The sequence below is a fragment of the Pyxicephalus adspersus genome, chromosome 4 (genome assembly GCF_032062135.1).
Source record: "Pyxicephalus adspersus chromosome 4, UCB_Pads_2.0, whole genome shotgun sequence".
NCBI lineage: Eukaryota > Metazoa > Chordata > Amphibia > Anura > Pyxicephalidae > Pyxicephalus > Pyxicephalus adspersus.
Window position 1 is genome coordinate 66,995,977 of NC_092861.1, and position 13,759 is coordinate 67,009,735.

General features: G+C 35.5%; 1 protein-coding gene across 1 annotated transcript in view; it reads right to left on the reverse strand.

The window, feature by feature from the left end:
* Positions 1-1,331: 1,331 nt before the first annotated feature.
* The window catches only part of LOC140328706 (uncharacterized), an 83,343-nt gene continuing 70,915 nt past the window's right edge, over positions 1,332-13,759 (reverse strand). The window contains exons 34-38 of the mRNA XM_072408488.1: positions 12,978-13,124; positions 12,056-12,110; positions 10,402-10,590; positions 5,080-5,157; positions 1,332-2,314 (exon numbers count right to left, since the gene is read on the reverse strand). Of these exons, the coding sequence (XP_072264589.1) occupies positions 2,121-2,314; positions 5,080-5,157; positions 10,402-10,590; positions 12,056-12,110; positions 12,978-13,124 (663 nt within the window). The 3' untranslated portion in view covers positions 1,332-2,120. The remainder of the gene's footprint in view (positions 2,315-5,079; positions 5,158-10,401; positions 10,591-12,055; positions 12,111-12,977; positions 13,125-13,759) is intronic.

Sequence of the window (13,759 nt, forward strand, 5' to 3'; positions counted from 1 at the left end):
ATGGAGACTTGCCTTAAAGGTAACTAAAAAAAAAATAAACCTCACTTACCCTACCTTCCACAGATCCCTTGATCCCTCAGGAGCTTTCCTAGATTAGGTAATCCACCTTCCTCTCGGAATGGAGGAAGCGCTGGGTGCTGCCATCTTTTCTCTTTGAGCATGATTTATTAAAGCACTCCAAGACTGGAGAAGAAACACTTTCATAAGTGACGCTGGGTGATCCAGCAAACTCAGAATAGATCTGTTCCAGGATTGAAAACATTTGCTAACAAATAGCAACTAATTTTTAAGAAATCGATTTTGCTGGATCATCCAGGTTTACTGGATCACCCAGCTTCACTGATGAAAGTGTATTATCTCCAGCCTTTGAGAGCATTATTAAATCAAACCCTTTGTCTTTTGGCTTCTGCCTATGTCACCTGATCTCACATGGCGCAGGGGCGAGATTGGGTGACAGGGCCACTGTAAATGGAAAAAAAAAGAGTACCAATTTCACTGCATATGCATAAGATCTGAAGGGTAGGGGCTTCTCCTTTTTTTTTTTTAAAGAAAAGAGTTTTAAACAAATAAAAAAATTGAAGATAACGTTTGCCTTACATGTCCTTCATTAAGCCACTCATTGCTCTATTGCATTGCACTCTGTAAGTATATTCAAAGCAATTATACTAGCGGAGGAAAGAGAGCACAGGGATGCCATCAGTGTCTTGCAGATCCTTCACACTCGAGTATGCAGACTGGGGAGTCCATCAGTAAGTAGTATTTGAGGTCAGGGACCTTGCTTTGCTTTGTGATTTGCCAGACAAATGCATGAAAACATCCATCTTTTCACATGTAAAATAATTTACGTACATGTATTTCAACTATGTATTTAGCTGTTAGCATGTGGTTCAGCTTTAAATGAACTGATTTTTATATACATTTATATCATACCACTGCTTTCGATCAAGCAGACCTTTTCTAACTTGTAAATAAAAGCAACATTTTCAAAAGTTCTATTATAAGTTCTATTATTTTTGACATGCACTATTGATCTTTGTAACCACCCGCAAGTCACCCACAGCTAACAGAGAATAAGAAGAGAAGCTTACCACAAAGCAGTCTGCCATGTGTTTATAATGGGTCTCCTAGCATTAATTAAAGTTAATGCCATTACTTTGAAATATAACCCCCTGTAGTTTCTATATAGCATAAGATAAATTAAGAATACATCTAAACTTTCAATTTATCTAATTTACAGAATAAACGCTTCAAACTAAAAGGCAGATGTCTCCTCAGGGGTCTAGTTCAATTTCCTTATTTAACTTTGTTCAAGCATACACTGAAGAAATGCACAGGGTTACGAAACAGTATTTATTTCTTCCTTTTCTTGTTTTCCATACAACCAGAGATGCCACATGAAAATAAATATTCTCAGTTATAAAACCATTTTATTTCTGATATTAAAAATCTGTTAGCGCTTTTATCACACTGCAGAATGGATGCCACACAGAGAAGGTGTCAGTTAATACAGGTTTTATACCCATAATGCTTAGAGACAAAAAAAAGCTAAAGGAGAAAAAAGTCACTTTGTCTTTCATTGGGATGATACCTATAGCACATATACAAAGATTTACAGCATTTGTTGTACCATGTTCGTACTTTGTCCCTCCGTGTTTTACACATGAAAATACAATTTCAAATACAATTGGAGACGTATATTTTTAACTGCAATCTAAGAAAATCTTTCAAGGCTTTTCTGCATAGTTTACTTCTGTTGAGTATGTCTTTTGGGTCAGCGGGCCTATATACACTATGTGGGTGATTAAAACATGAGGTAAATACAAGGCAATTCTTCATCCGTGGACTCTGACTTGAGAAAATGGCAACTTACAAATGTTTGTAAAATTATTTTTTTTTATTCTCTGCAGTTGCATATTGAGATCTTCATGAAGTATTTTAAGCACCATCTTTCTTTTCCAAATTTGGTAGGTTTTTATTAAGTCATGAATGTCACAGTGTGTTAGTGCCTGCTTTTTTGAAATGAAAAAGGGTCATGTTTATCTTCTCTCCCTTTCATTCCATTCCTTGGTGTTGATTCTAGGTGCAGACAGTAACTTGGTTTTTAGCAGTTCAAGACCTTTTCACACTGGCCCTTTCATATCTTTAGCAGACTGTGGAGCAGCTAGGGCCTGAAGGCTGCAAGATGAAGGATCACAATATCCTGCTTGTCCAGGAGGGCCTGGTGGTCCAGGGATTCCAGGCTGCCCAGATCTACCAGGTGGGCCTCTCTCTCCATCACGACCTACACGTCCATAACTTGGTTTGCCTGGTTCACCTGTAAAAAAAAGAAAATGTCAGTAATTTCCAATACTTGTCATGCTTGCAACAAAAACCTTTAAAAGTAAATTCATAAATATTTGCTGTTCACTAATAATGCTCTTGTTCTCCTCATATTTTTAAAGTCCAAAACCTAATATATACATGGAATATAAAAAAAATATATATATTTTACTACATAAAAATATTATACATTAACTATAAACTAAATCTAGGTACAGCACATGATTACAAACTTATTTTTACTATACTATGTTCAATAAAGCAGGGTTTAATTCTGTGTCTAAATAGTAAACTAATAGTCACAGCAAACTGGTACATACAGCTTGTCATAACATTAATGGCAATCATTTGTAAAGACATTGGTCACGATTTATTAAAGCTCTCAAAGATAATATAAACTATTATGGGTGATCCAGAAAACCTCAAGTAGATTTCTTAAAAATCTTGTTGAAGAAACAATTGAAGCAAAAAAATCTTGTTAAATGTGATCAGCTGAACCAAACCATCTTTGCAATATATTTTACTAGTTTAAATAAAATGTTTCAAGGTAAATTTGTTTATATCACCAAAAATACCACATCAATATTTTTAATTCATTTTGGTAAACTGACTTCACATACAATTCTGAAAAAGCCTGAAATCGTCGGCAATTCCATTGCGCAGGAGGAGGTAAATATAATAAAAAAAGGTACTAAAAAAATCATCCCTGCCCCTGTTTAGAAGGGGTAGGGGATATTATTCCTAAAGTACCAACACTGTAAAATGGAAATAAATAATACCTCTATTTCTCATTTAAAGAATAGTTATGTTGGTAATAAGGAAAAATGTAATATATTTGTCTTACTGTACTTTCTGTTATACATGTTAGTACCAAAAAGCTCAAGGCTCATCAGAGGTGAACACTAGTGCTTTCAGATTGGTGCACCATTTTTATAGTTACCAGACATACATCACCACCTTTATCCTAAAGGACTTATTGACTGGTATCAGTATGACAGGAGTCTGCTAATGCTTGGCTCCTCAGCCATATGTTTAACATTTTATGTAGTTATTAGTTATTAGTCAGATATTACTTTGCAAAAAAAATCGAAAATTTGTATTTAACAGTAAAATACATTTTTGAAAAAGAATTTAAACCAATGCTTTCAGTTACATGAAAATATTCTAATTCAAGTTCTCTGCAATAGAAAAGGTATTATACCTAATTTTGGTATATCATCTATTAACTTTGCTTAATTCCAGTATTGGAAATCTATCAGACACTTGAGCATTCAAAACTTCAGAGAGTGCTGAAGAGATGGCTACTTATAGTCTCAATCTAGCAAATGTGGGAGAAGGTGACAAAAATGCAACTGAAAGAGCATTATCACCCTTTAGAGGAAGTGCCTATACAAAGACAACCATGACAAGTTCAACAAGTATATTTAGGAAATATAATGTTGAAATTAAAATAAAAAATGTAAGATTAGGTAATTGGGGTTACATATATGAAATTATCGTATTTTCCGGTGTACAAGACGACTTTTTAACCCCGAAAAATCTATGACAAAGTCAGGGGTCGTCTTGTACGCCGGGTACCAGTACTTACCTGCAGCGTCCGGTGTCCCCGTGAGTCCCCTCTCTGGTCTGGCGTCCCAGCGAGTCCTCCTGTGCCTCCTTCTGTCTTCCTGCTTTTCAGCTTACACGAGTCCTCCTGGGCAGGCTCGCGTTGCTTCACAGCAGGACTCGTGTAAGCTGAAAAGCAGGACGTGAGCCTGGATTGGCTCTCCAGTGGAGAGCCTGGATTGGCTCTTCACTGGAACACGTCCATTCATTAAAGGAACGTGCCCATTCATTACTTAGAACTAGTAGTGTACACTTCTTTCTGCCTCTCAGTTCTCTCACAATAGTGAGATCTGACAGGCAGAAAGAACAGTACAATACTGGGCATATAACACGACCCCCAAATGATTGGTTAGAGTGGGGGGTCGTCTTATACGCCCAGTCACCTTATACACCGGAAAATACGGTACTTATCAAATGATATAATATCAAATTAAATGAACCATATTTCTAAGCAACATTTAATAACTATAGGAGTAGCTTTAATAAAGTATTTTGGTAATTTTTGGCTGTATAATATTATAAATTTTAAAAATGTAACTGTAGAAACAGAGATAGGCTAAAACTGTAGTATTATATTGTACTCCCCAATAGTTAAGTTGGTAGTAGATAATATTAATTATTCTAATGTGTTCTCCATTTGTATTGTATAAGTAATCAATATCGATCTGTTTTCACAAATAAATGTTAGACCACCTGATGAAAGTGTGTTACCCCAGATCATGGTAAGCTTCACCATGTACTCTTATAAAGTGAAAGTTTTTGGTCTAGTCTTTTTTTATGAAACACCTCCACGTGACATTTGGGAGTTTCTCTAATTTGCTGACTCCTACAGCATAGTAATATATAAATTAAATGTCTCCCATCTTGATTCTCACTAAAGTTATAGCAAGTGGTAATAATGAATAATGGCACTCAAAACCCTTTAGCAAAAGACCATTTAATTTAAAAGTAATAAAGCAGATATTCAAAAATGAAATTAATTTTAAAGCAGAATCTGCTGAGATGATCCTATAGACAACATTAGGAAATACTGTGACGTGACTTACAAGCCAGGACTGAGGATCATTGTGTAGTCTAAAAGAGTGTAGAAGTCAGTCTTTTTCTACTGTGTAAATTACAATTGGACATATGTAAAGCACATAGTAAGGTACTTACCTGTAAGACCTTGTATTCCTGGGAGTCCTTTTGGACCTCTTCCTGGCAATCCTCTTTCTCCTCTTTCTCCAGAATCACCTACAACAATATTTAATAGATTAAACAGAAGCAGGTGTCTGTATGCTTTTCCATATAGCAAATAACATTTCCCTTTGCTTTTTCTCATACTGTTAAAAGAATTCTGTATTGCACACACACAATAGCTTGCACTGCATGACTCTTCCCTGGGGATCTGGGATTATGAATCATATGCCATTTATGCAATTATGCAAAGCAGCCTTGAAAGCAGTGTTGGAATATAAATATGAAAAATTAGATTCTCCTTTCACACAATAAATATAGCAAAGGTTAAAGTACAAATTAAGAATCATGTTGAAAAGGAAATATATTCTGATCTTCATCATCCTTCAGCTTTGCAAATAGCCTGACAACAAATGCTCTCTCTGAGTGTTCCTGCAGCCTGATAAATTAAAATATGATTCCGAAGATGTATTGACACTTTTAAGATGGTGTGTAGAGGTGTCATATTGCTGAAAGATCAGCCCTTTAAAATGTATGCTTTAATGCCAGATGTTACCTGCATACAAGCGCTGTAATGCTGATACTGTATTACAGAGCACTACAGCAAAGCTGTAATACTAATAAATTAAGCTGCCGCTGATATGTTTTAAACTCAAAACCTTTCACAGTAAAGTAACATAAAGCTAGTATAAAAAAACATTTTAAAGTTCACATAATCTCACTTTGATAATCCATGTCTGTTTATCTTTGAGACCACATACTACATTTTCTTGCTGTGACATTTATGGATATGATTGCTTTAGTGAAAGTCATTTCTATTACATAAATTAGGGATGTTGACATGTTCAACTGCTTAAGTATCATCAATGTGGCTAAACACCATAACTCTGGTTAGATGGTTACTTTAAATGTAGTTTAAATTTTGAAGGCTAGCTATGGCTATAACAAAGAACTGTTCACAAAACCTTTATAATAAGGTAAAGGTTAGAAAACAAAAAGTACATATTTGTTTCTGTTATATATAAAATATTGTCTGAAAATATAGCATCCCTATGAAATGACAAGCTAATAGTCCTAAATTTCAGCATTATAGTTGTCATTTTGACAAAATGGTCGAGTTCAGAGGTGTAACTGGAGAAGAAAGTTGAAATGTATAGGTAATTAAAATATGTAATATTACAAGATAATTATTTACATATTATAGTTTATTGCTTTTGTATGAAAAATTTCCATTTTTTTAGTGTAAGTCAGTGCATTAATGTTCTATGCTTTTTTATAGATTTTAGTCCTATACCAGAAACACAACATACCAAGCTACTCAGAAAATATATTACTGATCAAAAGGACTGTTACATCCCAAAGCTATTAAACACCTGACACTTAATGTCTAAAGATAAAGCTGTTTAAAAAACAAGCCTTTGTTGATGAAATCCTTGAACTGCTTTCAACAAAAGTGTGTCAAAAATCAGAAATTGAACAATTCAAACAAATGTTTGTCTTATAACAGTAAGGAATAATGGAAAAGAAGTTGTAGCAGTGTTATCCTGTTTTCACAATGTGCTGTTATAGTTATATACTATTATGTAAATGGCCCTGGGACAATACTGTAGGAGTACAGTTAGGTCCATAAATATTTGGACAGAGACAATTTGCTTCTAATTTTGGTTCTGTACCACAGTTAATTTTAAATGAAACAACTCAGATGCAGTTGAACTGCAGACTTTCAGCTTGAATTCAGTGGGTTGTACAAAAAGACTGCATAAAATGTGATGTACACAATCACTTCATTCAGGGGCTCAAAAGTAATTGGACAATTGACCCAAAGGCTATTTCATGGGTGTGGGCAATTACTTTGTCATTATCAATTAAGCAGATAAAAAGCCTGGAGTTGATTTGAAGGGGGGGGGGTGCTTGTATGTGGAAGATTTTGCTGTGAACAGACAACATGCGGTCAAAGGAGCTCTCCAAGCATCTGGTGATGTCCATGAGTTCAAGACTACAGGCTGTCATTGCCAGCAAAGGGTTTTCAACCAAGTATTAGAAATTATTATTTTATTTTAAGAATTTTAATTTGTCCAAATACTTTTGAGCCCCTGACATGAAGTGATTGTGTAAAAAAAGGCTTTAGTCCTCACATTTTATGCAATCTTTTTGTTCAACCCACTGAATTAAAGCTGAAAATCTACAAATCAACTGCATCTGAGCTGTTTCATTTAAATTAATTGTGGTAATGTACAGAACCAAAATTAGAAACAAAGTTGTCTCTGTGCAAACAACCTCTACGATGATTACCATTGCACATTTTAAGGCAAAATAGAAAAGGCAAAGGCATTTTAAGGCAAAATAGAAAAAAAAATTTCATTCTTTGCATTCATGCTGTTTTGGGAAATCAACATTTGAGGAGCCTTTCATTTGAGAGAGTTCCATGACTCTGAGACCCTCAATTCTGCCAGTGCCTTATGACTGCAGTTATTTAAAGTGGAGTCACTGTGATGGAATGCTGCAATCATAATAGGACAAATCCAATTCCTTTGAGGAACTGAGGAACTAAAGTATTGCAAACGGCTCTGGGAAATTAAACGTAGAATGTCTCTTTGTCAAAAAATGCATACGGGTGCCTCCAATAGCTGAAAAAAAAAATATAATGACAGGTGACCTGGAAGAACCAGCCAAGGAGATAATGGCAAAATCAGAGAAGTGGTCACAGCTCTGACCTGTTACTGCTAAAGCAAGGCACGTTGACAAATTTATGAATATTATTACATAAACATATTACACAGTACTGTACATTAAATATGGGTTGCAAATGACAGACAAATACAAACAATGAAATAGGAGGAGAGGACTCTGCTCAGAGGAGCTTACAATGTACGGGAAAGGGGGAAGAATAAATGTGTCATAATTTGCAAGTATGCTGTGTATATGTTCACATTATGATCACGCAGCAGAATTTAGTGAGATTGTACCTTTTGTTAAATAAGGTAATGGTGTAGACTCATTTAGGATGAAATTAGTAATTTCCCTCATTCCAAATCCTATCATCCTGGTACACTGCCAGTCCACACCAGATTCCTATTTAGTTCCTCCACGGTTTCAACCTAAACCTTGCAATAGGCCGTCCATTGCAAGGAAGTAAATTATGCTCCACAAATCTAATCTGGATTTTTCTTTCTCGGGTTGGTATTTTAGAAGTAGGTAAGGATAAGGAAAGTAAGCACTGCTTTCTAATGGCATCTTGGCCCAGTATTTAGGCTTCTGCCAATATAATGGAGAAGGACCCACTTGTTCCAATGTATGGAGGAAAAACATCCTTTCTGGCGCTTTTGCTATAGAAATACTATACCCTAGCAATGGCTTTTTATTCTAGCAATAGCACGGGGTATCTAGGTAGAGGAAGAAATATAGTTGACTAGATTTAGTGGTGCACCTGATATTTACTATCTGTAAATCTGCCCAATCAGTTTTCCTATCCCTATAAAATTGTGTGTAGAAATACACAGGTAATACGTTCTAATAAGCAGCTGCAATGCCCTTGGCTGACCATGTTACTGGCCGGTGTTACTAAGCAACAGGTGCAGTCAGATAATCACCCTGGATATTTAACATTGATATACTTGTGCTTTTGAAGTAGCACTGAGAAAACGCTCTTGGGAAGATACAGCCAGCAGCTAATAACCTTCTTAAAATGAATAATGTTTGTAAGGAGCATCGCTTTAAACATTATATTTATTCTGGTAAATATCCCTGGAAAACTTTTATTGTATAGTGACATACTGCTGTATTTAGTCATTGCACTGCATTTGTCATTGACAACGCTGGTATGATTCATGTGATTATGCTGAGATCAAACCTCAACAGCCGCAACATAATTAATAAAAAGAATCTGACTTCATAGGATTATAATACTGTGGACATTTTTATCTTTCTACAGGGATACAATCTAGCATTTTGTGAATTCATTGTATCTTCGTGTTTTGGCTCAGAGATATAAGTCACATATCCTTTGGGTATTCTTTACTACGCTTTTTTATAGTTCGATACTGATATTTATTTTAGTTGGGACAATCTTTGAAGTAAGGTTTGCTGAACTTTAACAGGACCTTAATAAATTGCTGTGCACTTTGTATTCTCAAACAAATGATATTCCTTTTTGTTACAGTAAATTTAGACATTGTGCTAAGATAGAGATGGTTGGTTCTAATAAAAGGTATCACATCTACTAAATAAAAACTTCCAAATGTAATTTAGAATCACCTACATTTTTTGTTATTAAGATGGCTTGTCGTGTTACAAAAGTCTTCATGCTGCCTTACATGATCCTATATAGAATACATATTTTCTTATACTTGGAAATTTGCAATAATATATATTTTGTATATTTAACTATATTGCTGTATAAATAAGGCCATTCTTATAATATTTAAGGGACTTATCTATAAAATTGTCTGGAAAATCAAACTACATTACTTTTAGTTTAGAGCATATTCCAATAATTTTTAACCCTGAATTAGGGTAAAAAGCATTTGTAATCTGTAATCCTATTTTTTCAAATAATATGCTTAATAAGGACTATAATGCTGCTTTTAGTTCTCCCAAAATGCTTTTTATGCATTGTGTGTCCAGCACTGAAATCTGCAGTGGTAGATCTACCATGATTAGCTATAAAGAGACCACACTTGGAAAATTTGGTACATACTGTGATTCTTCAAGTTCCAAATATAGAAAACAATATAACAATTCTTCCATGGCAAATAAAAGTGATTATAAGTACACAATAGTTCTTTTGCTAGAAAAACATTGTTCTATAGTAATTGAGCTTTGTAAACATAAAAATTGATCTTCAGTGGCACTTTCATTGTGGTACATTTTAGGCAATACCACTTCCATATTCACCACTGTGATAGTATTTATCACCAAGAAAATATAATATTTATGACCCTGATAAGTTTGATCTAAGGTTAGTGAATGGGATGATTTAGGTTAGGTGGTAATGTAGAAGCTTGTTTAGGGTAAAACAATAGATAAATGGTTACTTTACCATTAGGGAATATGTTTACACATAAAGAAACTGTATGACGTGGCTTAATAAATGAGACATTACTCTCCATAAAAATCTGCACCAAAAGTAAATGTACCATTTTTTGAAAAGTCAAAAATCATAAATAAATTATAGCTTACCAAACATGAGTTTAGACTGATATGCAAGTTGGAATAATGTAAAAACTATTCTTGTCAATCTGCCCCAGCTTCTAATCACAGTATGATAACAACAATGATGATTGGTAAGATGCAATCATTTACCTTTAGGACCTCGAAGACCAAGTTGACCAGGAGGACCTTTAAGCCCTGGAAGTCCTCTTTGTCCAATATGTCCTGGTAAACCATTATCACCAGGAGCCCCAGGAGGACCTGGTGGACCTGGCCGACCTGGTAGGCCAGTAACTCCAGATTCTGGTCTTCGTAGACTGGCTGCCAAGTTTGCCAACTGATCTGTAAAAATTGAATTCAAACATAAATTGAAATGTATTCAACTCAGGTCAAGCATTCTAATATTATTATTATACAATATTTATAAAGCGCCGACATATTACGCAGCGCTGTACAAAGTCCATAGTCATGTCACAAGCTGTCCCTCAGAGGAACTCACAATCTAATGTCCCTACCATAGTCATATGTCATCATTACAGCCTAAGGTCAATTTTTGGGAGGAAGCCAAATAACCTAACTGCATGTTTTTTAGAATATGGGAGGAAATAGGAGTACCAAGAGGAATATGGGAGGAAATAGGAGTACCAAGAGGAAACCCACACAAACACAAGCAGAACCTACAAACTCCAAGCAGATAATGTCCTGGCCGAGATTCAAACTTGGGATCTAGTGCTGCAAAGGCCAGAGTACTAGCCACTGAGCCAGTGTGCTGAGTATATTTTTATATTTTTGTCTGTAATGGTTTTTAAATTTTTTTCTTTTCATATAGTAATGATATATTACACAGCACATTAGAAAGCATTGTCACCATCCCTGTCTCCTGAAGAAAATCACAACCTAATAGCCCTTACCATAATCCAAGTAAAATTCCCATTGTCATTAATTGAGGTTTGTCCTTTTAATAGCAAGAAGCATAGCACAGCAAAAATGCTAACAGTTCATTGATTGTTCACATTCTTTATTCTAAGCCTTTACTAAAATTTTACTTAAGCTGTTTGCTGTGGTCCTTACTTATTTTTTAAAATTCTATTTGATCAAGGTTGCAAGATGTATGATTTGCAAATCAACACATTTAACAAAAAAAATGTCTTCATTTGGTGACAGGACATATAGGGTGAGAATAAAATCTCTGAAATATTTAACACCGTAATGCTCACCAGGGAAGAGATATCTTATGAGAAATGAAAAGATTGGATACTTTTCATCCACAGAATAACCATTGAAACACTTGGAAATTCTGCTGATATGTATTTTAAAAATCTGTATGCTACTAATTTGGAATAATGCGCGACTCTCTGCTTACAGTTCTGAAGTCTGATAAGAAGCTATTTAAACAGTGACAGCCAGCTCAATTCTTCACTAAAACTATACTATTACTTTACAGTGTACTATACTGTATGGAACTTCATTGCCTTGCAATCAAAACAGAATCAGCGAATTCCAGTTGAGGCACAAGAAGTGAAATAATATATTTTATGCCACAGCATCATGGCTGATGACTTCATTATGTTTACACGAAAATCAACTGACCAATTTCAGCACTAGTATATTTCATTAAACTCAGTCTATAATGGAAAATAGAACTGATGGTGTCATGCATTATATAATATATATGGTATGTAAGTTAATATTGCATAATAATAACACCATTATTATTCAAAGTAATAGTTATAACTTGAACTCCATGAGGTGGAAAATGGAAAGGTAACAAAGTCTGTCTTTTGCTTTATTGTGCAGTTTAACATACCTTGCAACACTCTCATACACACTTGTTTGATGTGCTGGTCTGTAGGTTCTCTACCCTAAATAATAAAATAAATTATTTTACAGAGGTAAGCAATGAAGAATGTACAACAAAAAGTTTATTGAGATAATTTATTCAGTCAAACTTGAAAAAACAGTATAAGGTACAATAGTACAGTGAGAGCTAATAAAAGCATTCTTTAGAAAACGTCTATAAATTCAAGAGCTGCCCTCTGCTTACCACTCAAATACAAAAGCAACAGCAGAAATGTAAGCTACAGGTTTCAAAATAAACAATTAAGTAACATAATTAGCTAAATGCATAAATGGACAAGGCAACAAACAATATTATTGATATCATTGCATTTTGAAAAATTATTGTTATGCAGACATGTATTTACTGAGAGTGCCTGATTTATTAAAGTTGTCCAAAGCTGGAGAAGATAGACTATCATGGGAGAACCATGTAATTCAACAAACCGGGTTTCCTCAAACTCATTTGCCATTAGCTAGCAAATGTTTTCAGTCCTGGACCAGTTTTTCCGGGATCACCCAGGTTCTCCTATGAGAGTCTTCACAAGTCTAGGAGAGCTTTAATAAATCAGGCCCCATGAGAGAAGGTGTTTTATGTCTATAGGAACATGTAGCCATTAATTTGGTTGGATTAACTAGACTGATGCAGCTATATGTACGTATGGACATTTTATACTCATGTCATGTGTAAATTATTGTATGTTAAGGTGTTCCAGTTACAAGGATGTGCATACAGTAAGGATGTGAAACAAACTGTCCTCTCTCTCCTGTCTGTATATCATCTACCCTATCACCCTGAGCATTATAATGACTGCAAGTGGAAGCATCAGTGACCTGGGCTCTAAAATCAGGTCAAAAAGTTATATCTATAAAATAAGTCATTGATTACTTACTGCGGGACCCTGGCTTCCAGGTAATCCAGGAGCACCCTGTTCGCCTTGCATTCCTCGGGGACCACCTGGACCCTGTGGACCTTCCACACCAGGAAGGCCTCGACTTCCTTCAGGACCACGATTACCAGGTTCACCAGGGCTTCCAGTCTATAGGAAAAGCATTTCATAGTAAACAGATAAACAGGTGGGCAATGCCAGCATTCCTCACACAAGTATTGAAATTTGTGGTGTGGTCTACAAAACCTTTTAATATAGGTCTTTTTTTACATTACCTACACAAAACAAGTGCATTTGGATTTTCAGGACCATTTTCAGGACAGCTCAGAGCTGTCCTACCTGCTCACATATAATTGAATAAGAATGGTTGGGAACTTTATTGTGTATGCATTTGCACACAGCTATGGTTGTGATGGATCATACTGCAGTTCCTGCAAGTCGCTCCTGGCAGCAAGGTTGCTTTTTCCCTGTAGGAAGAACGGCACCACAACTGCACTCAACCACACAACAAGGCAATTGTTTAACACTGCGGCTGACACTAAAAAACAGGTAGTAGTTGAAAAGGGGCACCTGCAAGTGCCTAACGGAGCGGTATTTGAATGCAAGTCTAAAAGGTGCTGCAGTCACCCAAAGAACAAATTTTTGCTGTTGAGCTCTTCTTTATAAGGTTACACAATAGACCTGATTCATTAACCACCTAGCCGGTATGCCCGACCTTCGTACGGGCAAAAAAAAATGGCTAGGATGGTTAACCCCGTAATTTTGTCACATCCTTACCTCCATGG